Raw genomic sequence first — 23,836 nt, forward strand, 5'->3', positions numbered from 1 at the left:
CTGCACAACAAAGTCTGATGGTTGTCCAGGGGGGAGGTGCTGAAATGCTTTGTCGCGTGTCTGGAAGAAGTGAAAACTTTCCTGGGCAGCAAAGGGCTCAACTTTCCTGAGCTGGAACAGCCAGAGTGGCTGCAAAAGCTACACTTCATGGTAGACATGACAGCGCACCTGAACACGCTGAACACAGCTCTTCAGGGGAAAGGACGCACAGCCCTGCACATGATGGAGGATGTTTTGGCATTCGAGCGCAAGTTGACAGTGCTTTCCAGAGATTGACAGAAAGGCACTTTGTCTCACTTCCCCAATTTGAGAGAGTTCAAACAAGGTCACGACATGATAAATTCGGAGTATTTACATTCTGCAATTATCGCAATGCAAACATCGTTTGGGAAACGCTTCTGTGAGTTCAGAGAGGAAAAAAAAAACACATTATCCTTCCCGGTCACTCCCCTAAGCATCGATTCATCTCTACTGAATACGACTGCATTGGCAGGTGTGAGTAAACCTGATCTTGAGATGGAACTGGCCGACATAGCCGACGAAGACATATGGGTGTCCAAGTTTAGACGCTTGACAGCAGACCTTGAAGATGTTGCCCGTCAGAAGGCCGTTCTTGCTCAGAATCACAAAAGGAGTGATATTGAAAACCTCCTCCAACTGGACAAACTTGTGTTCGAAACATAGAATGCTTTCCCCGACATTTATGTAAACATTAAAAAGTATGCGCTTGGAGTCCTGTCGATCTTTGGATCCACATATGTATGTGAGCAGGTGTTCTCCAACATGAACTTTATTAAAAACAAACATCGCGCACGCCTCACAGATGACAGCTTGCGATCCTGTGTAAAGATGAAGGTGACGTCATACAGCCCTGATGTGCAGACGCTGTGCGCTGAGGTCCAGGAGCAGAAATCCAATTAACCAAGTATGATAAATATTTTAATTGCCTATTGTTTTACGTATATTCATATTTTTTCGTTGTTCATTGAAATAGTCCTTTTATTTTTCAGGTTGACAGCTGGCTGACGTTATTTTTGGTTTGCTGCTGGCGGAAAATTTAAGTTCGGCGTTTTTCATAAATACAAGAAGGACTCAAATAGACATTGAGTATTTTACTTAAAAGTAACCTTCAACCCAACGTCTTTTTTTCGGAGTTCAAAATGTTTTTGTTGCATGCAGAAATGTAATTTCGTTTTCTCTGCAGGAGTTCATCAATTTCATAAATGCAACACATTATAGTTTGTTTATACATAGCATAAAGGCAAAAAAAACGTTGTATGCAGTGTTATTTCATTTTAAATGTCAAATGGGTTTTGCGGCTCCCAGTGTTTTATTTTCTGTGGGAAACGGGTCCAAGTGGCTCTTTCAGTGGTAAAGGTTGCTGACCCCTGATCTACACCATCCAGGAAGGCACATCTGCAGGATATCTGTGACACATCTGCAGGATATCTGTGGCATCTCTAAGCAGGGTAGGACCCTTCAACCAATTAGTCTGACATACCATCACAGAGACATGCAAAATGTAAAGCAAGCAGCCTAAAGTAGCAACTATAAATCAGGTTTAACTTTTCCACAGAAAGCAGAATATAGATCTGGAGAAACAAATAGGATTAAAAAAGGAAAATGAAAGTTTTCCACAACTTCTGCCATCTCCAAAGGGTTCCTACCACCAGACCTATCTTTACCTTGCCCCTCCGCTTTCTACGGAGATCAGTCCCTCTGTAACTCCATTGTCCATTTGTCCCTCCCCACTTCTCCCTGCAGGCAGCCAAAGTGCTACACCTGCCATTCATCTCCTCCCTCATGTCCAACCAGGGCTCCAGTCAGCTTTTCCAGGTGAGACTTCACCTGCAAATCTGTTGGGATGGGGTATCATGTCCAGTGCTCTCGATGCTGCCTCCTCTGTATTAGTGAGACCTGAAACAGAATGGGGGATCACTTTGTTGAGTGCCTCAGCTCCCTCTCAAAACTTCTCAGTGGTCAAACATTTTAATTCTGATTCCCATTCCCATTCTGACAGGTCATTCCATGGCCTCCTCTTATGTCACAGGGTGGAAGAGCAATACCTTATATTCCATGTGGGTAGCCATAAATGTCATCTATAAATTTGCTGATGATACAACCATTGTTGGCAGAATTTTAAATGCTGATGAGAGAGCATACAGGAGCGAGATACATCATCAATATGACTGCTATTGCAGCAACAACCTTGCACTCAACATCAGTAAGAGCAAAGAACTGATTGTGGACTTCAGATAGGGTAAGTCGAGGGAATACACACCAGACCTCATTGAGCATTGTGCTATATTTTATTAGGAGTTTGAAAAGATTTGTATGCTACCAAAAACAATTGAAATTTTCTACAGATGTATCGTGAAGAACATTCTAACTGGCTGAAGGGGAGGATCTACTGCTCAGGATCAAAGTAAGCTGCCGAGTGTTGTAAACTTGTCAGCTCCACCTTGAACACCAGCCTCTATAGTATCCAGGACATCTTCAAGGGGTGATGCCTCAAAAAAAGTGACCTTCATCATTAACAATCCTCATCATGCTTTGTTCTCATTATTACCATCAGGAGGGAGGTACATAAGTTTGAAGGCACACACTTAACAATTCAGGACAGTTTCTTCCCCTCTTCCCATTCAAGTTCTGAATGGACATTGAACCCATGAACTTTAGCTCATGACTTTTTAATTTCAATTTTTGTATTACTTATTTAACTATTTAATACATGTATATTTAATGTAATTCACAGATTTTTTTTCTCTGTTATTATGTATTGTGTTATACTGCTATCGCAAAGGCAACAAATTTCACAATATATGCCGGTGATAATTAAACCGGACTCTGATTCTCCAAACAGATGACATAAATATTGATTTATTTTTCCAGTTAAAAAACATCCCCCTCCCTTTCTCCTCTTCTTCTATTCCCCACTTTGGTCTTTCACCTCTTCTCACCAGCTGATTATCTCTCCTGGGTTCCCTCCCCCTTTTCTTTCTCCTACATTCACTCTCCTCTTTTTTCAGATTAATTCCTCTCAAGCTCTTCACCGTTTCCACCCACCTGCCTTCACTATCACCTTCTAGCTATCTTCTATCCTCTCCCCCTAACTTTTTATTATAGTATCTTCCCCCTTCCTTTCCAGTCCTGAAATGGGGTTATGGTCTGAAACATCCATAGACGCTGCCTAAAGCCTGACAAATTCTTCAAGCAGAATTGCACCATTTGGCCCATCAAGTCTGCTCTGCCAATTCATCAAGGCTGATCCATTTCCATCTCAGCCCCAATCGCCTGTCTTCTTTCCATTTCCCTTCGTGCCCTGACTAATCAAGAATCTATCAACCTCTACCTTAAATATACCCAATGACTTGACCTCCATAGGAGCCTGTGGCAACAAATTCCACAGATTCACCATACTCTGGCTAACGAAATTCCTCTTCTCATCTCCATTCTTAATGGACATTTATTCTGAGGCTCTGTCCTCTGGTCATAGACTTTCTGACCATAGGAAAGATCCTCTCCATTGAGGCCTTTCAACATTTGATAGGTTTCTATGAGACCACTCGCTCATTCTTCTGAATTCCAGAGAATACAGACTCAGAGCCATGAATGATCCACATGATAAGTCTTTCAATGCCAGAACAATTGTCGTGAGCCTCCTCTGAACCTCCTCCAATATCAGCACATCCTTTTCTTAGATAAGAGGCCCTAAACTGCTCACAATAATCCAAGTGAGGCCTCACCAGTGCTTTATAAAGCCTCAACATTACATCCTTGCTTTCATATTCTTGTCATCTCATATTGAATGCTCATTTATGGCACCTTGTCAAAAGCCTTCTGAAAATCCACCAATTTTCCACCGTCTATCCAGCTTGTTATTTCTTCAAATAATTCCAACAGATTTGTGTACCAAGATTTTCCCTGAAGGAAATCATGATGACTATTTTATCATGTGTCTCCAAATAGCCCAAAACCACATCCTTAACCATTGACTCCAACATCTTCCCAACCACTGCTGGAATTCTTTGAAGAAATAACATGCCCTATGCTTTGCTTTCTTCTGCCTCTATCCCTTCTTGAAGAGTGGAATGAGATTTACAATTTTGCAGTCCTCTGGAACCATGCCAGAATCCATTGATTTATGAAAGATTATTACTCATGCCTCCACAATCTTTTCAGCCACCGCATTCAGAACCTGGGGTGTAGACCATCTGAATCAGATGCCTTAACTACCTCAGACCTTTCGGTTATCCAAGCACCTTCTCCCTAGCAATGGCAAATTCACTCACTCCTCCCCCCCGACACTCTTCGATGTCTGGCATACTGCTAGTGTCTTCCAAAGAAGACAAATGCAAAATATTTATTCAGTTTGTCCTCCAGTTCCTTGCCCCCAATACTACTTCTCCAGCATCATTTTCCAATGGTCCCATCTCCACTTATGCCTCTCTTTTAGACTTTATATATCTGAAGATACTTTTGGTATCATCTTGAATATTATTGGCTAGCTTAACTTCATATTCCATCTTTTCATTCTTTATGACTTTTTTTGAATTGCCTTCTGCTGGTTTTTAAAACTTCCCAATCCTCTAACTTGCTACTAATTTTTGCTCTACCTTTGGCTTTTACCTTGGCCTTAACTCTTGTCAGCCACAGATGTTTCATCCCGCCTTTAGAGTACTTCCTCTTTGGGATGTATCTATCCTGTGCCTTCCAAAATGCTCCCAGAAACTCCAGCCATTTCTGCTCTGCCTTCATCCCTGCTAGTGTATCCTTCCAATCAACTTGGCCAGCTCTTTTCTCATGCCTCTGTAATTCCCTTTACTCCACTGTAATATTGATACATCTGACTTTAGCTTCTCCTTCTCAAATTGAGGGGTGAATTCTATCATATTATGATCACTGTTCCCCAAGGGTTCCTTTAGCTCAAGCTCTCTAATCAATTCTGGTTTATTGCACAATACCAATCCAGTATAGCTGATTCCCTTGTAGGCTCAACCACAGCTGCTCTAAAAAGCCATCTCGTTGGCGTTCTAGAAACTCTCCAGCAACAACCTGATTTTCCCAATCTACCTGCATATTGAAATCCTCTATGTCTAGCATAACATTGCCCTGTTGACATGCATTTTCTATCTCCTGTTGTAATTTCTAGACCACATCTTTGCTGCTGTCCAGCCTCTATATTTCGCTTACAGTTTCTTACCTCTACACCTTACTGTCCTATAACATCTCCTTCTAATGATTTGATTTCACCTTTTTACCAACAGAGCCATCCCCCTCCCCACCTATCTGCCTATCCTTTCAACAGAATATGTATCCTTGGACGTTAAAGCTCCCAGCTATAATCTTCTTTTAGCCACAATTCAGTGATGCCCACAACATCATACATGCCAATCTGTAACTGTGCTACAAGTTCATCTACCTTGCTTCATATATTGCATGCATTCAAATACAGCACCTTCAGTCCTGTATTCTTCACACTTGTCAATTTTGAACCCCTTTTATATTGCAACTTATCCCATTTATCTTGTTGACTGCAATTTTTCCCTATCATCAGCCTGTCCTTGCAAGCAGTTTCACTGCACACTGCCTGTTTGTAAACCAACTGCCCCACCATCAGCCCTATCACTCCAGTTCCATTCTCCCGCAAATTACTTTAAACCCTCCTGAACAGATCTAGTAAACCTGCTCTCAAGAATATTGGTCTCGCTGGGGTTGAAATGTAACCCACCCCTTTTGTACAGATCACATCTTCTCCAGAAGAGATCCCAATGATCCAGAAACCTGAACCCTGGTTTTCAGCTTTCTACTTAACTCCCTAAAATCTCTCTTTAGGACCTCCCCACCATTCCTACCTATGTCATTGGTGCCAATATATAAAAAGACTTCCAGCTGTTCACCTTCCCCTTTTAGAATGCCATGGACCCAATGCGACACATCCCTGACACTGCCCCTGAAGCCATTCTCATTAACAGACAAGGTATAAAGAAAATAAACTTACCAGATACTTACCTCCCCAAGCCTGATGAGCCAAAGCCACACTTTACACTGGCCTACTCACACAATGGCTGCTTCACTTGCCCCCTGCCTATTTTTATTCACCCTTTCTAATGAATCCTGTTCACCGATTGGGGGCAGTCCAACTCTGAAAACTGCCACAAAGTGCTACCTTTTATAATCTTCGATCTTATTTACCTAATCTTAAGTAAAATCGCCACTTCTCCTTCTCAGCCTCAGTCCAACTCCAAAACCTGCCACGAAGCACTGCCTTTTTTAATGTCCAATCACAGACTAAGTGAAACTGGTTCTTCTCGTGCTCCCGTTCACTGACTGCATACAATTCCAGCATCTGCAGAATGTCCTGTGCTCATGAAAGGCATAGATTGAACCACAAGGACTTAACTTCAATAGATATGAGATAACACTGGTGCAAGCAAAAAACAAAAATCAGAAACATAGAAAACCTACAGCACAATACAGGCCCTTGGGCCCACAAAGTTGTGCCGAGCATGTCCCTACCTTAGAAATTACTAGGCTTACCTATAGCCTCTATTTTACTAAGCTCTATGTACCTATCTAAAAGCCTCTTAAAAGACCCTATCGTATCCACCTCCACCACCATTGCCAGCAGCCCATTCCACACACTCACCACTCTCTGTGTAAAAAACTTACCCCTGACATCTCCTCTGTACCTACTCCCCAGCACCTTAAACCTGTGTCCTATTGGGGAACCATTTCAGCCCTTGGAAAAAGCCTTTATCCACATGATCAATGCTTCTCATCATCTTGTACACCTCTATCAGGTCACCTCTCATCCTCCGTCACTCCAATGAGAAAAGGCCAAGTTCACTCAACCTATACTCATAAGGCATGCTCCCCAATCCAGGCAACATACTTCTAAATCTCCTCTGCACCCTTTCTATGGCTTCCACATCCTTCCTGCAGTGAGGCAACCAGAACTGAGCACAGTACTCAAGTGGGGTCTGACCAGGGTCCTATATAACTGTAACATTACCTCTCGGCTCCTAAGTTCAATTCCATGATTGATGAAGGCCAGTACACCATACACCTTCTTAACCACAGAGTCAACCTGCACAGCTGCTTTGAACATCCTATGGACTTGGACCCCAAGATCCCTCTGATCCTCCACACACCAAGAGTCCTACCATTAATACTATATAGGATTGAAAAGATTGTCAACAATTGTCTCTTTAACATAATCAAAATTCAAAATTCACTTGATCCTGAATGTAACATTTGTTTGTTAAGTACAGTAACTATCTAGTTTCGTGCAATTATATAGCTTTCAATGCAAGGTTTTCTGCAATGAAGTAGCCTATGACAACTTAAAGATTTTCATGATTCACTTAAAGATCTAAAATAAAAGCGAATGCCTTTAAATTCTGATATTCTTTACACAAAATCGCTGATCATCTTTGAGTCCCTCCATTTAATTCCCTTTCTCCTTATTACTTCGTTAAAAGATTACGTTATTTTACTGTCAAAGGCAGTCCAACATGACTCTGGATACATGGCTCATTCCATACTGAACCATTACCCTTGTATTTATACTCAATTAACAGTGATTATCTGTCAACAGAAGTCACTCAAAGGATTCAATAAAGATAGCATCATATCCCACATTAAAGTAATAGCAAGTAATGTTACCACCAGTGTTCTGCATCTGCTGAGGCACTTGGGGATTGTCAGAACGGATATTTGATGCGACATAATTATACAAACAAGTCAAAAAAGCAAGGGACATCACAAAATATACTCCATGGCACACTTTCACAGATACAGAAGCTGCTTACATCTTTTCAGTCAGTCTGATGCATGTTTTCATAATTCAAACAGTTCAAGGATCTAGCTATTCAATGAGCAATGTTTTCACCATTAAATGTTGATTCTGAAACAAGACCAACCAATAAAGACAATGACACATAAAAGACTGAGAAATCAGTTGTCACTTGCCATGATCAAGACTGCAGTATCATTAACATTGTCAGCAGTAGAACATACTGCCTGTCATTGGTAGCAAAGACAGGACTGATGATGACAGTGTACCATCCGTTATGGTGCACAGTCCGTGATATGGATGGCAGGACAAACACCCTCAATGATGGTGATAGTTAGGCAACAGCAGAATAGTTGCACAGTGATGGTGATAGCAGAACAACTGCCCTTGGTATGTGTGCCAAGTTCCAACTCTAAACTTCTGAAAGCTGCAGAGATCCCTGCTTATGCACCTGGTCATTACATTCAGCCTGACTCTTCTGCAAACGTGAGCTGAGGGACCAGTCTGTCTTTTACCAAGACTTTTCCAGTCGCTTTCAGTCAGAGCGCTCACATACTACAACAGGACACAAAGTACACAAGTTATGTACTGGTTGTGGAGGAGCAAGCTGTACAACCCCGGGATGATTAGCTGTAGTTCCAGAAGCCCTGTCCATTTAAGAGGGGTGGGAGTGCATTGTGAGCATGAAGTGATTGCAATGGAGCTACCAAAATTAGTTATCCAGCCCTGGCCTGAAAACACCCTCAAACAATTTGTCTCTCAGAAAGACCCTCTGTGTAATGTCACACTCCATTGCCTTTCCCAACCAGCTATTTGCAGCTTTGCAGTTCATTCTGGCAGAGAGGAGAAGTTCACACAGTAGGCATCTACTGGAGAGCTAGGTGGAGAAAATGGTGTAGAGAAGTCATGCTCAGTAGATTTATCGTCTGGTTCACAAACTCCAAGCCACCTGATCAGGTCTGTATTTCATGAGATTCAGTAGTCCTGAATTAATACTTAACCCAGGAGGGAGTACCTCTCAAGCTCAGGATACACTTCAAACCAACGATGCTGGTCATGGGTTTTGGGTAGGGAGAGGAAGGTACGAGTGCGCTGTGGCAGAGAAATCCTCACTGTTCCATTCGCTCACATGGCCAAGGTGGCTTGACAGCAGGCAACAGGCAAGCCTATTCATATCCACTCCCACCCAAGGCCACACTTCACAGACTATCATCACGCCTGGGTGACAAAGCAGTGCTCCTTGTCTGCTGGCACTTCACAATTTCGGAAATGGGTGGTTTGGAGCAAATTCTACACAGAGGACACTGTTTAATGGCTGGTTTTCATGTTAACAAAGAATAAGACGATGAAGGACAAGTTGGGGAGATTACCACCAAAAGCATCAGGACATGACCAAACATGACAAAAAAAGGTTCACAATGTACATCTATAAACAGAAATATCGGAAGGGAAAATTTCCCGAACATATTGGCTATGGCACATGAAAGTAGATTAAAAGCAGTGGAGCAATTAAAAATGTGGAAGGATAAGAGAGCAGAGTTGAACGGGAACAGAAATCTGAAAGGGTTAAGAAAGTGGAAGAGCTTATATTATGATAAATGGAAGTGATGCCACAGAAGGATGTGTGAAGCATTGAAAAGTGTGTTTAGTGTAGTCTAATTGTTTTCTCTATTACTCATGTCATTTAACTCTAGCTTTAGACATTTTCAACTTCTAATGCAACAAATGCTACAAATGAATTTAACTTCTCCAGCCATGAAGGAGGGAAACCACCCCATGACAATTTTAGACAAACAGAACTCAGGGATACAGAATAATTAACAAATTGATCAAATTAAATTTATCCAGCACCTATTGCAGTCTATCAGCATATCAATCATGCCCTTCCAAATGCACTGATCTAATGATTTCTCTGGTTACACTTGGTGTATTACTCAAGTCTAATGTCTTTTGCCTAATTTCAAACATTCTTGGGAATATATACTTTAGAATCAACACTGACAGGAACTGCTGCACTGTTGCCTTTCCAGAATATTTGATTAGAAGTTGAGTGGTTTCATGGGAAGCTGCTGGACAAATCTGCCACACAGCAAGAGTCTAAAGTGATCAGGCTCAAGAGGTCCCTGCATTACTTTAGAAATCATGGCATACTCAGCATCTAACCCTGCCAGATGCCATTGGCAGAAGATGTGGCATGTTGAATCTGGTCTGAAACTTTCATGAGCCCAATACTGTTAAGCTTGGTTGATATAACCCATACCACAAAATTCAGATGAAAGAGAAAATCTTTTGATTTACAGACTTGACAAGATGAAGGAAAAAATATTCAGTCCCTCATAGTAGGTATAGAGTGCTGAAAGATGGAGGGAAAGTGGACAAAATGGCACCTTTATGAAGAAATTATTAACAGAGTGGAAAGGTTGTTTTTGAGGTAGTGCACTCCATCACAACACACACAAAATGCTGGAGGAACTCAGCAAACCAGGCAGCATCAATGGAAATGAATAAACAGTTGAGGTTTTGGTCCAAGACCCTTCATAAAGGAGAAGATGCTAGAAAGGGGAGCAGAAGGAGGACAACCTAAAAGGTAATTTTAAAAAAACCCAGGAGGGTGGGAGAGGGGGGGGGGATGAAGTAAGAAGGTAGGAGGTGATAATTGTAAAAAGCTGGAGAAAAAATCTAATAGAAGAGGAGAATGGATCATGGGAGGAGAGGTAAGCAGTAGGTGAGGAGAAGAGGCAAGAGACCAAAGTGGGGAAATGAAGTGGAGTAAAAGGACGGAGGTTAAAATTATCGGAAGTTGGAGAAATCAATGTTCATGCAAACAGCATGGAGGCCACCCAGATGAAATATGATGTTGTTCTTCCAAACTGAGTGTGTCTGCATTATAGCAGAAGAGGCGGCCATGTACCGCTATGTCGGAATGGGAATGGCGATAGGAATAGAAAAGGTTGGCCACCAGGAAATTCCACTTTTTATGGATGGAGCTGAGGTGCTCTAAGTGGTCCACCAAGTGGTCCATGTCAGGTCTCACCCATGTAGAGGAGACCACATCAGGAGAACTAGATACAATAGACGACCCCAACAGATTCACAGGTGAAGTGTTGTCTCATCTGGAAGGACTGTTTGGAGCCTGAATGGAGATGAGGGAGGAGGTGAATGGGCAGGTGCAGCACTTGTGCTGCTTACAGGTATAAGTGCCAGGAGGGACATAGGGAAATCAGTGGGAAGAAACGAATGGGCAAGGGAATCACAGACGGAGCGTGATCCCTATAGGGGGGTGGGGGGAGGTGAAGATGTGTGTTTGGTGGAAGTTGCAGAGAATGATGTGTTGGATGTGGAGGCTCATGGGGTGGTAGATGAGAGCACGTTCACTCCATCCATCACTTGCACAGAGACTCCAGGTTTTCAATACCCTTCGGAATACTACTTTCTCTACTCTGGGCATTTGGGTGTCAAGATTCCTTGGAGTCAGTAGGATGCTGCACTTCTTCACAAAAACAGTCAGCACCATCTTGAACCTTTTTCTCTGTTTGCCCTGTAATCTTTTTTTCCAAGACAGCTCAAAAACAAATGTTTGTTTCAGAAGTCTAATGTCAAGCATACAAATAATGTGGCTGCCCCAAGCACAACCAGTTGAGTTCAACTAGGGCTTTAACCCTCGGGCCACTGGCCTCAATAGGATGCTGATACTTGTTTGCCTATCCTTCTAATGAGTGTTCAACATTCTTCCCCAACTTGTCCCTGTAGCACTACACTGCATACAACAAAAAAAATGTACACCACTTCCCATATTTCAGGAGTCATCTCTCAGCAAAGACGGATATCTATGATGAGATTCACAATTGTATTTAATATACTAGCACAACCTTTGATCATTTGAAGTACAGGTATCTAAAGGCCAAGACCTCAAGACATTGCGCAAATAATGTGATTTAAAGGACAGCATTGATCCCCACGTGCTTCGAAGTTAATATTACAAAATGGAATCCACAGCAGTCAAATTGCACTCAGCAAGCTCCAATAAACAATGCAATCATGATCAGATAATCTTTCTAGAAAATGATGGGCAAGGGCTTAGTAATGCTAGGGCACACTGGATAGAGCTTGAACTTGAAATAGCTTACAGATGTGGCAGGGGAATGATCCTGCTCAACAAACTACATCCACTAAACCAGAGCAAAAGCCCCACAGTGAAATTTATTTGAATTTTCAGAACATCTTATTCAAAAGATACATATGGAAGAGAACAGATCCAAGGACATAGGACCAAATAATTTTAAAAAAAACAGAAAATCAAAATCCTGTAAAGGAGGAAAAAGAGCAACAGCTGGGAATGTAGAAATAAAATGATGAATGCCTGGCACACACAATTCTAACAGTTCTATGATCTGATAAATTTTCTGATTAAAAAAATGGCAGAAAAAATTATGGAACTAAATATCAGAGAATAAATCAGAAAACTGGAAGAGCATTTAACAAGATTAATACTTAAAATTAGCTCGAAGATAGGAAACAGATAGTGGTGGTGGAAGGTTGTTTCAAAGAATGGAGGCTGGTGATTAGTGGTGTGCACCCTTTTCAGATTCCCTTACCTAACAAATTTATACCAGTTTGTAGTATAAAGGGAGAGCATGAGGTCAAGTTCTCTGTTGCTTTGTTTCACTTTTTGGTACAAGCTGACACTGTCTGACCCATACTTTCATCAGCATCTAATAAAGCACCTATAACCATGTGATATTTTTACCTTAAAACTAATGCTGTAGTTTTTCCTTCGTGCCCAGAACGAAAATTACTGGCTTAAAATACATAAGTTGTAATTCATTGATTGAAAATTCATTTTCAATCAACTATTTATCTCATTATTATCTATCCTACAAAAGAGTTATTAGAATTGACAGGTTCCTTTACGGAGGTTAAGTCTCTCATCCTTCACAAACTTACGACATATTTAGACATTAAAAACAAACATAATTAAGATGAACTTACCAACGTGACAGCCAAGTGCATTACTCTCTCATGTTGATCAACATAATAGACGCTGTCTTGATACCACCTATCACAGTGCAGGTAATTGTACATGCCAAAAACACGCATATGGTCCAAAGTATACTGGTCTTCTCGCAGTTTCACCTCGGCTACAGCTAAAAGAATAAATCAGAGGTATAATCAGAATAACTAGTGACAAGTCAAATTCTTTTCTTAAAAGATTTTGTTTCTGATCAGCTAATAAATGGAATACTGGCCAGAGCTAAATTATAGAATGTAATGACAATGAAAAAAATAATGCCTACTACCCAAAAAAACACTACAGTTCTTGTGATTATTGCATGTGACATAACGCAGCACTGTATAGGGAACATGTCCGGAGAATCTTCCATTCTTCCACTTGTTGAAAAGTGTAGCCAGATGGGTTAACTAGACTTTCCTGAACCAGCTCATTTGTTTGATTGTTCTGATGATAGTGGAGCATCTAGCTCTTCACAGGGCTTTTCCTTAATGCTAACTTTTATTCATCACTCCTTCCAAAAGTTGCTGAAGCATATTTCAGTATTTTTATGGATATCACCAATTTTTCACTACTCACACACAAGACCATAAGACATAGGAACAGAATTAGGCCATTTGATCCATCAAGTCTGCTCTGCCATTTCATCATGGCTGACCCAATTTTCCTGTCAGCCCTAATCTCTTGCCTTCTCCCCATATGCCTTCATGCCCTGACCAATCAAGAAGTTATCAACCTCTGCCTTAAATATACATAAAGACAGCCTCCACAGCTGCCTATGGCAAAGAATTCCAGATTCACTGCTCTCAGGCTAAAGGAGTTCCTCCTCATCTCCTTTCTAAAAGGGCACCCCCCCCCCCCATTCTAAGGCTGCATCCCCTGGTCTTAAGACACTCCCTCCATAGGGAACATCCTCTCCACATCCATTCTATCAAGGCCTTTCACCCCTCATTCTTCTAAATTCTTGTGAATACAGGTCTAGAGCCAACAAACACTCTTCATATGACAAACTGTTAAATCCTAAATCCTGGAATCATTTTAGTGAACCTCCTTTGAACATTCCAGTGCTGGTAAAAATAGGGTAACGCAAATTTCTGCTGCACATGCCAGCCATTTTAGGTGACCATGTAGACTTGAGAGAGAATGGAGTTTTCCTGGTTTCCCTTTTCTGTAATAAGCAGACTTTCAATTTGCATTAGGGAGAATGCATCAAGAGGAATTTTCTCATTTGTAAATTTTTCAGGTATTTCCTTTTCCAAGGGTAAACAGGACAATCCACCAGCACTTCCATGATTAGTTGTTCTCTTGGATTCAATCTTGTAATTGTGTTCTCTACAAAACAGAGCCCATCCCTGCATTTGTCCTTCTGTGGGTTGAAAATGGATAGCGGTGGCTAATAATCAGTAATAAGGGTAAACACTCTCCCATACAAGTATGGATTGAAACATTTTACATACAAAACCAGACTCAAGGCCTCGGTCAAACTACGCATATTTTTTCTCTACAGCAGTAAGGGAATGAGATGCATAGAACTCCCATCACCCAGGACATGCCCTCTTCTGTCACTCATAACATGACTGTACCTATACCATGAGGCGTCACAAGCAAACTTCACTGGACAATGGAGATCATGATGTGTGAATACAGGGTTGCACATCACCATTGCTTTACTTTTTGAAAAGCCTCCTCACACTGCTTCAACAATGGACATTTCTTCCTGATCTGTAGTACAGGCAGTCCCCGGGTTACGTATGAGTTCCGTTTGCTGAGTCTGTCTTTAAGTTGGATTTGTACGTAAGTCGGAATAAGTACATTCAGTATTATTTATCGTCAGTTAGTCAAACATTTGTCTTAGTATATAGTATATATTTTACCTTTCTATGCATATAAAATACTTAAGAAATGTATGTATTCCAATAATTAAACCACTGCATTGCTTAGTTAATAATTGTAGCTTTCATCGGGGCAGGGCCTTTCACATGCTCCATTATTCTCACTTTATCCGTTACCCTTGAAAATTGTTCCGGTCATTGACTGACTGTAGCCTAACGCTTTTCCATTGACCAATGGTGTTTCACCTCTTTCCAAACGCTTTATTATTTCCACTTTATTTTCAATTGCAATCTCTTCCAGTCAATGGAATAGAAACACTGCGGGCAGCATGTCCAGAGTTGCGCCGGCTCCCGAGATCCGCTGGGTCCTAAGGACCATCGCACTGATTTCCCCGGGTCCTAAAGTCTGCCACACTGAGACGGGTTAAATGGGACAGGTGGGGGTTGTGCTGGGTTTGAGTATTTGATCTTCCACAATATTCCACGTGGGAATTTAAACTGGAGGTGGCAGTGTTTTTATTTACGAGTTCGAGTTGCGACCTCGACATCAACCCGACACGGGTAGTACGGGAGTCACTGGATCGACATCAACCCGGCACGGGAGCGGTCTGTCACTAAATCAAACTCGGGAACTTCCGTTCTCGAGCCCAGCACTGATCTCACTGCACCACCAGCTGACCAGAACGCGGGGGGAGGGGGGGAAGGGGGTGAGGGGTGAATCTTACTACAAAAAATTTAAGCCACACACAAAATTAAACACTCAGTGTCAATGGCAACGACTTAAAATGGTGGACGGTGTCATGATCTGACTTAAAATGGCGGACGGCGTTCTCCTTCCTTGGTTCGTAACTACGAGTTGTCCGTAAGTCGGATGTTCGTAACTCGGGGACACCTGTAATGAGTTCAAGAGGTGGAGCACAGTTGCCATGTTTGGCTAGAACCTGTTATTGCAATTGACAAATCCCTAAAAGGACTGCAACTGTGACACGTCATTTGACCTTGCAACATCTACCACTGCTTGAATTTTTTTCAGCACACTTTTGTAATTCTTGTGTGTCAATAGCGTGACCACGGTATGTGATGCTTGGTTTAAAGAATTCACTTGTTGTGTCATGCTCTGAGCCCATAATCTTTTAATCTTTTTAACACTGTTTTGAGATTTTGGAGATGTTTCTTGTGATCCTTACCAGTAACAACGATGTCATCCAAGTAACATCATCCAAATAACATTGAGTGCCTGGGAAACACTGCAGCACCTGGTTAATAACTTTCTGCCAGAGTGCAGGTACCGACGCTACTTCAAAAATAAGCCCATTACAGTGATGAAGTCCTTTGTGAGTGTTTATGCTGAAAAACACTTAGAAATTTTCTTCCATCTCCATCTGTAGGTAGGCCTCAGCTAAGTCCACTCTGCTTAAGTGATTTCCTCCAGAAAGGCTCGCAAAGATAAAATCTAACCTGGCAGGAAATACTGGTTCACTTTCCATACTGGGGTGACGGTGACCTTAAAGTCACCACAGATCCTAAAAGACCTATTCTTCTTAGCTACTGGGACCACTGGCATTGCCCATGGGCAACACTTAACCTTGGAAAGAATTCCTTCAGTCTCTATGCGATCCAGCTCACTGGCTACTTTATCACAGATAGTATAAGGAACTGGATGGGCTTTGTATCACATTTTCATTTAACACTATTTTACCCTTGAGATGTTTAAGAGTTTTCCAATGCCATCCAGTGCCTTTTTCATTCACTTTCAGTTGACTCTATTGCAGAGGACATGGCATGTAAACAGTGGATGGATCTCCAATCAAGTTCTAGTTGTTTCAGCCACTCATGGCTCGACAATGCTGGCCCTCCTGTTTTATCACATATGAGCCCAATGTGGCTTGTTGGTCTGTATTCCCACAGGAGTTCTGCATTATAAGTTCTTAAATGGATTTCTGCAGGCCTTAGTTCAGTATCTTTGAAATGTCACTCAAACTCATTTTGTGGAATGACTGAAACAGCCAAGGAAGCATGCAATTCCACTTTAATTAACTTGCTGATCATTTCTGGTGTAAGCCATATTGCTTATTTCATGTTAGTTTTCATGTTATAAATCTCAAGGCTACCCAGCCCTGTGTCACTCTCATCGCTGTCAGATTTTTCATCAACAGCAGGTAGACTAGAGCTGTTCTGAAACTGCAACTTGACATTTTAATAATTTTCTTTTCCCTGCACAGTCCATTTATTTTTGTCTTCCCGATATGTTATTTGTATCTGTCCTACCTTGTTGCATTCTTTGCAAGTTGCACCTTTAAACCTTCATTAGTCTGGTTGTATGAAAACCCCTGCCACAACTGTAACACAATTTGTTCGACCAGTCCGGTTTCTGCTGAGACATTGCAATTTTCTTTAGGTTCACTTTCATTCCTGACTACAACTCAATTGCATTTCTATCTGCTGCTTCTATTGATAACCCCCCGTCCCCTCCCTCTTCAGTCCTGATGAAGGGTCTCAGCCCAAAACGTTGACTGCTCATTTCCACGGATGCTGCCCGACCTGCTGAGTTCCTCCAGATTGTTGTACTTTTAAATGAGAGTTGAGCTTCAGATAGGAGCCATTTTTTAAAGCTTTCTTGTAAGATTCCACAAACTGAACAACCTCTCAGTGCAACATTAAGCCCATCACCGAACTGACAATGTTCAGACAATCTCATCAATTCAGCCACATACTTTGAAACTCACATGAAATCTCAGCTAGAGTTTGCCAGAAGGCACGTCAGAAACTCTGAAGTCAGCTGGAAGAAGGTTCTATGGTCTGATGAAACCAAAATTGAGCTTTTTGGCCATCAGACTAAACACTGCACATCATCAAAACCTGACTAGCCCTACCATGAATCTTGTTGGTGACTGCATTATGCTGTGGGAATACTTCACAGCAGAAAGCCCTGGAAGGCTTGCGAAGGTAGTTTCGTAAAATGGAATGGGGAAAAATTGCAGTCTCCAGATGTGCAAAGCTGAAAGAGACCTATCCAGAGACCCAAGGCTGTAATTGCAGCCAAAGATGCATCTACTAAATACTGACCTGAAATTAATTTAGATCACTTTGTAGAGATCTATTTTCACTTTGACACGGAAGAGTGTTTATTAAATTCACTGTGAATCAATGTTATAAAACTATAAAACATGAAAACTTCCAAGTGGGGTGAGTACTTCTTATAAGCACTGTATCAGCCCACAAGCAACCTTTGCAAAAGAGAAAACAAGCCCATGTAACCCTCTCTTTCCCCAAAAGCAATTCCTTCAAACTAGGATTCACCCAAATAAGCCTCCTCTGTAATCCCTAACCACAATCATATCCTTACCACTGGAACTGCACACTATACTCCAAGTGTTACTTCTTCAGTGTTTTCTAATAGTCTATGGGCTGACAAAAGCAAACATATCAAGTAACTTCACCACCTTATTCTCATTTGTTACTATTTCAGGGACCTATGGACTAGATCTCTACGTTCATCAGCATTCCTTGGTGCCCTACCATATACTGTCTAAGTGGCACAATTCAGAAGCGTGGTGTAATACTCTCCATTTGCATGAATGAGTGTATCTCCAACTCTCACGAAGCTCCACACCACAGAAGCTCATCAAACATTCATTCCCTTCACTACTGGCAAACAGCATACAAAATCTGTGAAATACACCACAGTTACTCTGTGATTGCTCCCACAATATTTCCCAAACCTGAAACCTCAACCACCGAAGGCATCTTCAGCTGGTATATGAGGACACCATGTACTGAAACTCTACAGTTTCTCCTCACAATCCATTCTGATTTTAAAAGATGTCACTGGGCCCAAATCTTTTAACTCCAAATCCAACAGCATAGTAGGATTAACTTCAGCAGAAATGCAACAACTCAAGGTAGAAGCTCAGCAATACTTTTTTAAGGGCAATCAATGTGGGCCTTGCATTTGGCAAGTTCTAATGCAAAAAAAAATTCCTTTCACCTTCCATCACCATTTTAGGACATTCATCAAGTCTCAATCGAACATTCACCTGATTTTAAAATTCTCACAATTTGCAAATCTATGACCTTACCTCTGCCTTTCTGTCTTTTTCTGTGCAGCAGGAGAATCGAGTCTGATGAAAGGATTAACTGAATCACCAGTCAAGTCATCACCTGCCTAAATGCTAAAATTCCAGGATATCAAAACTCCCTGTCTCTCTGTCTTTAAGATATTTCATAAACCCTCTCTATTTTTCCTTCATGAGCTAGGTTATCTACCCAGCTATTCCCTTTACTTGTTCAGGTACTAGATTTTTTGCAGTAACTCTCCCAATACATCAAGAATGCAGATACAAATAGAAGTTCTTGCTGCTGTTCATTTACTGTTTCAGTGGTCAAGAACAGATTCAGATTACTTCCCAAAACTGTTATGCTAAATTTAAAACACAGAGCCATGTACAACTTGAAAAGACTTTAATTCTCTTTATGCATCTTCTGTCCTCTTTACACCTCCATCTCAATAAAAGTTTTACAACTTTTCACATAGTTGGATGAATATGAAGTGAAAACTTCTCAGGCTATTTCAAATCAAATTTTAATGCACACATCATGTTGCTAAGTAGTAATTATTGCGGTAATCAGTAACAGGCACTAATTATCACAGAGCTATAACTTAAAAGCTATAACAAAGAAATGCCTAAAGCTTCATGGAATGCAAGTGCCCACTCCAAGAATACCTAGGCATCTACAATTAATTTTTACTCGGTAACATTTCAAAAAGCAAAAAAGGTTAAGAGATGGTGAAACATTTTTCAAGAAGCAATGCCTGGGCATTGGAAGGAATATGCTGAATATAGAACAAACGAATTTGTATTTTTCCCATTGAGTTTCAATACTCCAGGACATCCCACAGCACCTTAAAAATAATGAATAACTTTTGAAGCCCAGTTACTTCCTAATCTATAAAATATAACAAGTTCTCAGAAAAATAATGTGAAATTAATCAGATAACATGTTTAAGTGAAGGAGGTAAGGAGGTTCAGAAGCTCCAGAATTCAGATACTGTAATTGAAGACATTCCTGCAAATTGTGACATGGTTAGTTACAAAAATCAAGACTGTAGGGGATAAATACAGGCTCAACTTGACTATTTTGGAATTCAATCATTTCATCATTGAAAGCTATATGCTCAAATACCTGAACCAAAATATTACACTTCTTAAAATAGTTTGCATATGCCTGAGAAGAAATGGGTTGATACCTAATCTAGATGATAGTCCTCAGCTTTAACTATTGGCTCCTACAGCAAATGGATGACCAAAGTCAAGAGAGCAGATGCTTTAAAGACATCTCACTGAGAACTTGAGGAGTCTTGGTATGGATTTATGATAATAACCACGCCCACTCCTCCTGATCCATTAGGGCTGTTTCAAGAGGTTTTTTTTAACCCTTTCTTTGCCCACTCACCTAATTTGTCAACAGTAATCTGAAATGGCTTTGAAGCTGGTACATTCAAAACAAAGAAAATTTGCCATTGCACTGAATAAAACAAATTACCTACTAATCAAATAAATTGCATTAATTGGTAATTTTAATATAGTAAAATTTACAAAACCAGTTGGCAATACAACTTAACTGTTCAATCTTACTACAAAGAATAAAGTAATGATTTTTATCCCCAAATACAGGCTGCAATTTTTATTCATTCAATTTTTATGCAATTCCTTTTTTTTTGCCATTACACCACAGTAAAGATTTGGTGCAATGTTTTATTCAGGAGCCTTTCTATTAAATACATCAAGATAACTAGGTGCTTAGGCGTTGTTTAGTAAAGTGACTGAGTTGAAGAAGAACATTAGGCACTGGCAGCTCCAGCAGTCTGGTTGTGATTGCTTGCCCTACTGGCTGAACAAAACGTACTCCAATCTTGGTGGCACTGATTGAATTACTGGTATATGATTGAAATAAAGGATAAAACATGCAAAACCACTGGCAGTCCCTTACAAGAACCCACAGACTGGAGTAACAACCAGAATGTGTACAGCAAACCAATGGTCATGTTGGTCATTAATTTTAGAAGGGGTGGGAGAGGGAGAGTGGTGCACATGCTCTTGTCTACATCAACGGTATTTAGGCTGAGAGGGTTGAAAAGCTTCATTTTCCTAGACAAGGCATTCTTGTCACTTCTCATGTCTGGCACAAGATACAGAAACCTGAAAGCACGTACCAGCAGGCTCAAGGCCAGCTTTGTACTACTGTTATTGGATTCTTGAATGGTACAATAAGATGGACTCTTGACCTCAATCTCCCTCATCATGATCTTGCACTTTACCGTTTACCTGCGCCATGTTTCTCTATGGCTTTACACTTTATTCTGCATTGTTATTGTTTTACCTTATTCTACCTTAATGCACTGTGCAATGACTTGACCTGTATAACCAATATTCAATACAAGATTGTCACTGTACATGTGACAATAATAAACCAATGCCAATATTGGGTACCCAAGATGAATTATGATTCATATTTGATTTTATATGGGCATATTCAACTAATTTGCACTGGAATGGTCTAAACTTTACATTGATAAACAAAACAAAACTGATAATTTTTTCTATTTGGTCAAAGAAATGATAAATAAAAAATTATTTTAAACCCTTCTGGATGGGGCAGGAGAGTTATTTTTGGAATGAACACATACATCATTGCTAAAGCAGGCATTTATTATTCATTACTAACCTCCCATCTTCTTGATTCTGTGTAGTCAATGCGTTGAAGTTACTCCATGGCATTGTCACATAGGAAGTTCCAGGTTTATTTATGCCTACTTTTTATTCCAATTGTTTAAACTCTGTGTGCAATTTTTTTTTCCAGTACAACTGTGGGAGAAGAACTGGCATGGCGGCAGTATATTGGACATTAGACATTGTGTTAGAGCTGCACAGAACATTCTAGTGAAACACTGTTTTCAGTAACTGCTTTTGGTATGGGAGCAAAGAGAAAAGAAAACAAATTGTGCTAGAGAAGATAGATAGCTTATTAAAAAGAGAATGACAAAGGCATTAGAGACAAAAAATGAGGAGGCAGCAAGTTGACACCATCACAAAAGACTTGCAACATCACAGCACCAAAAATAAACATGCATGCAAATAAGTGTTGGGGGGGAGGAAGCATCTTGAACAAAGTAAAAAAAAATCATGAGCTACAAATCCTCAATATCAATCAATAGAAAGTGCCTTTAACAGGTTTGGCTCTCCAAAGTCAGGTCAGGGGGAAGCGGAGGGCGAGAGAGAGAGATGATTTCCTTATGCCACTGCCCCCATTTTTAAGATTTCAGGCCTGCTACAGGCTTCTTCCAAAACCAATGGAGGATAACAGTGCAGAAAGTCTACTTCCGCACATGTTCAAATTTATTTCATGGCTTATTAGCAATTTTGATTCTTGCTCAGCACAAGTAATGGCCATGTTTCCGACAGCAGATGGCAGGATAGCAAGAGCGAGTCCCTGCTGTAGTTAGAATAAGGTAGATTGGATCATTTATACATCAGGAGTGCTGCTAGGCAAGCCAGACTAATTTCAACAGCTGTTACAATACAAACACACCTAGAGGCACACGAGGGCAACCGTTCTCCTCCTCTTCAAGCACACTGCTTTATTAACTTCCTACCTAACAATGCCATGGAGTACCTTCAACATGTAAGCGACAAAGAATCAAGAAAATGGGAGATTAGCGACAAGGTTTTATAGCTTTTCTTCACAACTATGGGAGCAGCAGCTCCTTTGGAAGTTCATCAGGGTCAAGAATGACTGACTTCCAATCGAGTTCTGTAGCTTCTGAGGTGGTTCATGAGTGATCTGCAGATTCTTCTACAGGTGAGGTAAGAAATACCTGACCTGGGAGGTAGTTGGTGTGCTCCTTCCACCTGTTACACTGAATTGCTTCATGCTCCTTAAGGAACTTGAGACTGTCAAGTGCTATCCTAAATGTGTGGTGTTGTGTAGTGGAATTTGCTATGGTGGAGTTTCAAGATGGCGACGTAAACATCTGCCTTTAGGCGCTCTTCATTTTTTCAACTATAATCACCCCTTAATTAAATCTTTTCGAATTTAATCACATGGGTTGATACTTTTGATTAACTTTTTCTTCCTAAAATAATATTTGATCTAATCTCGACAAACTTAAAATGGCTACAAGCAAGAAATCGTCTAAGGAACCTGTATCCATCGACGCAATCTCTACTCTTTTGGACGCTAAACTGGATATTAAACTTTCAAGTCTGGAAGGCAGATTGGATGGTAGATTGGGAAGCAGACTGACAAGTTTGGAAAATAAACTTACCAGGAAAATATCGGAACTTGAAGAAGCTGATAGATCGCTTGAAATTAAACTTCAATCGCAGGCATCGGACATTCAGCGGCATGAAGGTAAGATTGCGACTCTTGAAAAATCCATTTGTGAAAAAGTACGTATAATTGAAGCGTTGGAGAAGAAGGTAGAGTCGAATGCTAAAACTATGGATCAGTATAAGTTTAAAATTACTGATCTCGAAAATCGATCTCGTAGACAGAATTTGCGTATCATCGGGTTTCCCGAAAAAGTTGAGTCTGGTGATTTAACTGAATTTTTCTCTAAATTACTATGGGAAACTTTCAGTGCTGAAGGTTTGCAAGCTAAACCTGTTATCGACCGCGCTCACAGAGTTGCGAGATTTTCGGCTCTGTCTGATAAACCACGAGCAGTGATTGTTCGCCTTCATTATCCTCGGGAGAAAGAGCTTTTAATTCGATTAGCTCGTAAAAAAGGCATGATTTCTTATAACACCAATTCATTTCGAATTGTTGAAGATTATTCTTATGATGTAATGAAATCAAGAATCGCTTTTAAACCAGTGATGGCAGAGATTTATTCGATTGGCCTTAAACAAGCTTTAATGTATCCAGCGAAGCTCAGAATTACGTTAAACGACAACAGTCAGCAATTTTTCAAAACCCCGGAAGAAGCGAAGAAATTTGTTGAAGAATATAGATCTTCTAGTGCAACTTGAACTATGTGTCATGTTGAAGATTCCTCGGAGAGAGGGTGCCATCTCATTTTAAGTAACCTATGAAGTTGGGTTATAACTTTTTATCCCGTTCTATGGGTCTGGCTCTTATTTTTCACTATTATCACTGTTTTATGGATCTTAACTTTTATAATATTTTTTTTATTCT

The 23,836-nt window shown here is 40.7% G+C and overlaps 1 protein-coding gene across 1 annotated transcript in view; it reads right to left on the reverse strand.

Annotated features, from left to right (window-relative positions):
• nudcd1 (NudC domain containing 1) overlaps positions 1-23,836 on the reverse strand; it is a 187,273-nt gene that overhangs the window by 139,108 nt on the left and 24,329 nt on the right. The window contains exon 2 of the mRNA XM_059973385.1: positions 12,788-12,942. Coding sequence (XP_059829368.1) covers positions 12,788-12,942 — 155 coding nt within the window. The remainder of the gene's footprint in view (positions 1-12,787; positions 12,943-23,836) is intronic.

This window comes from Hypanus sabinus, chromosome 1 (assembly GCF_030144855.1).
Source record: "Hypanus sabinus isolate sHypSab1 chromosome 1, sHypSab1.hap1, whole genome shotgun sequence".
In the NCBI taxonomy this organism is placed as follows: domain Eukaryota; kingdom Metazoa; phylum Chordata; class Chondrichthyes; order Myliobatiformes; family Dasyatidae; genus Hypanus; species Hypanus sabinus.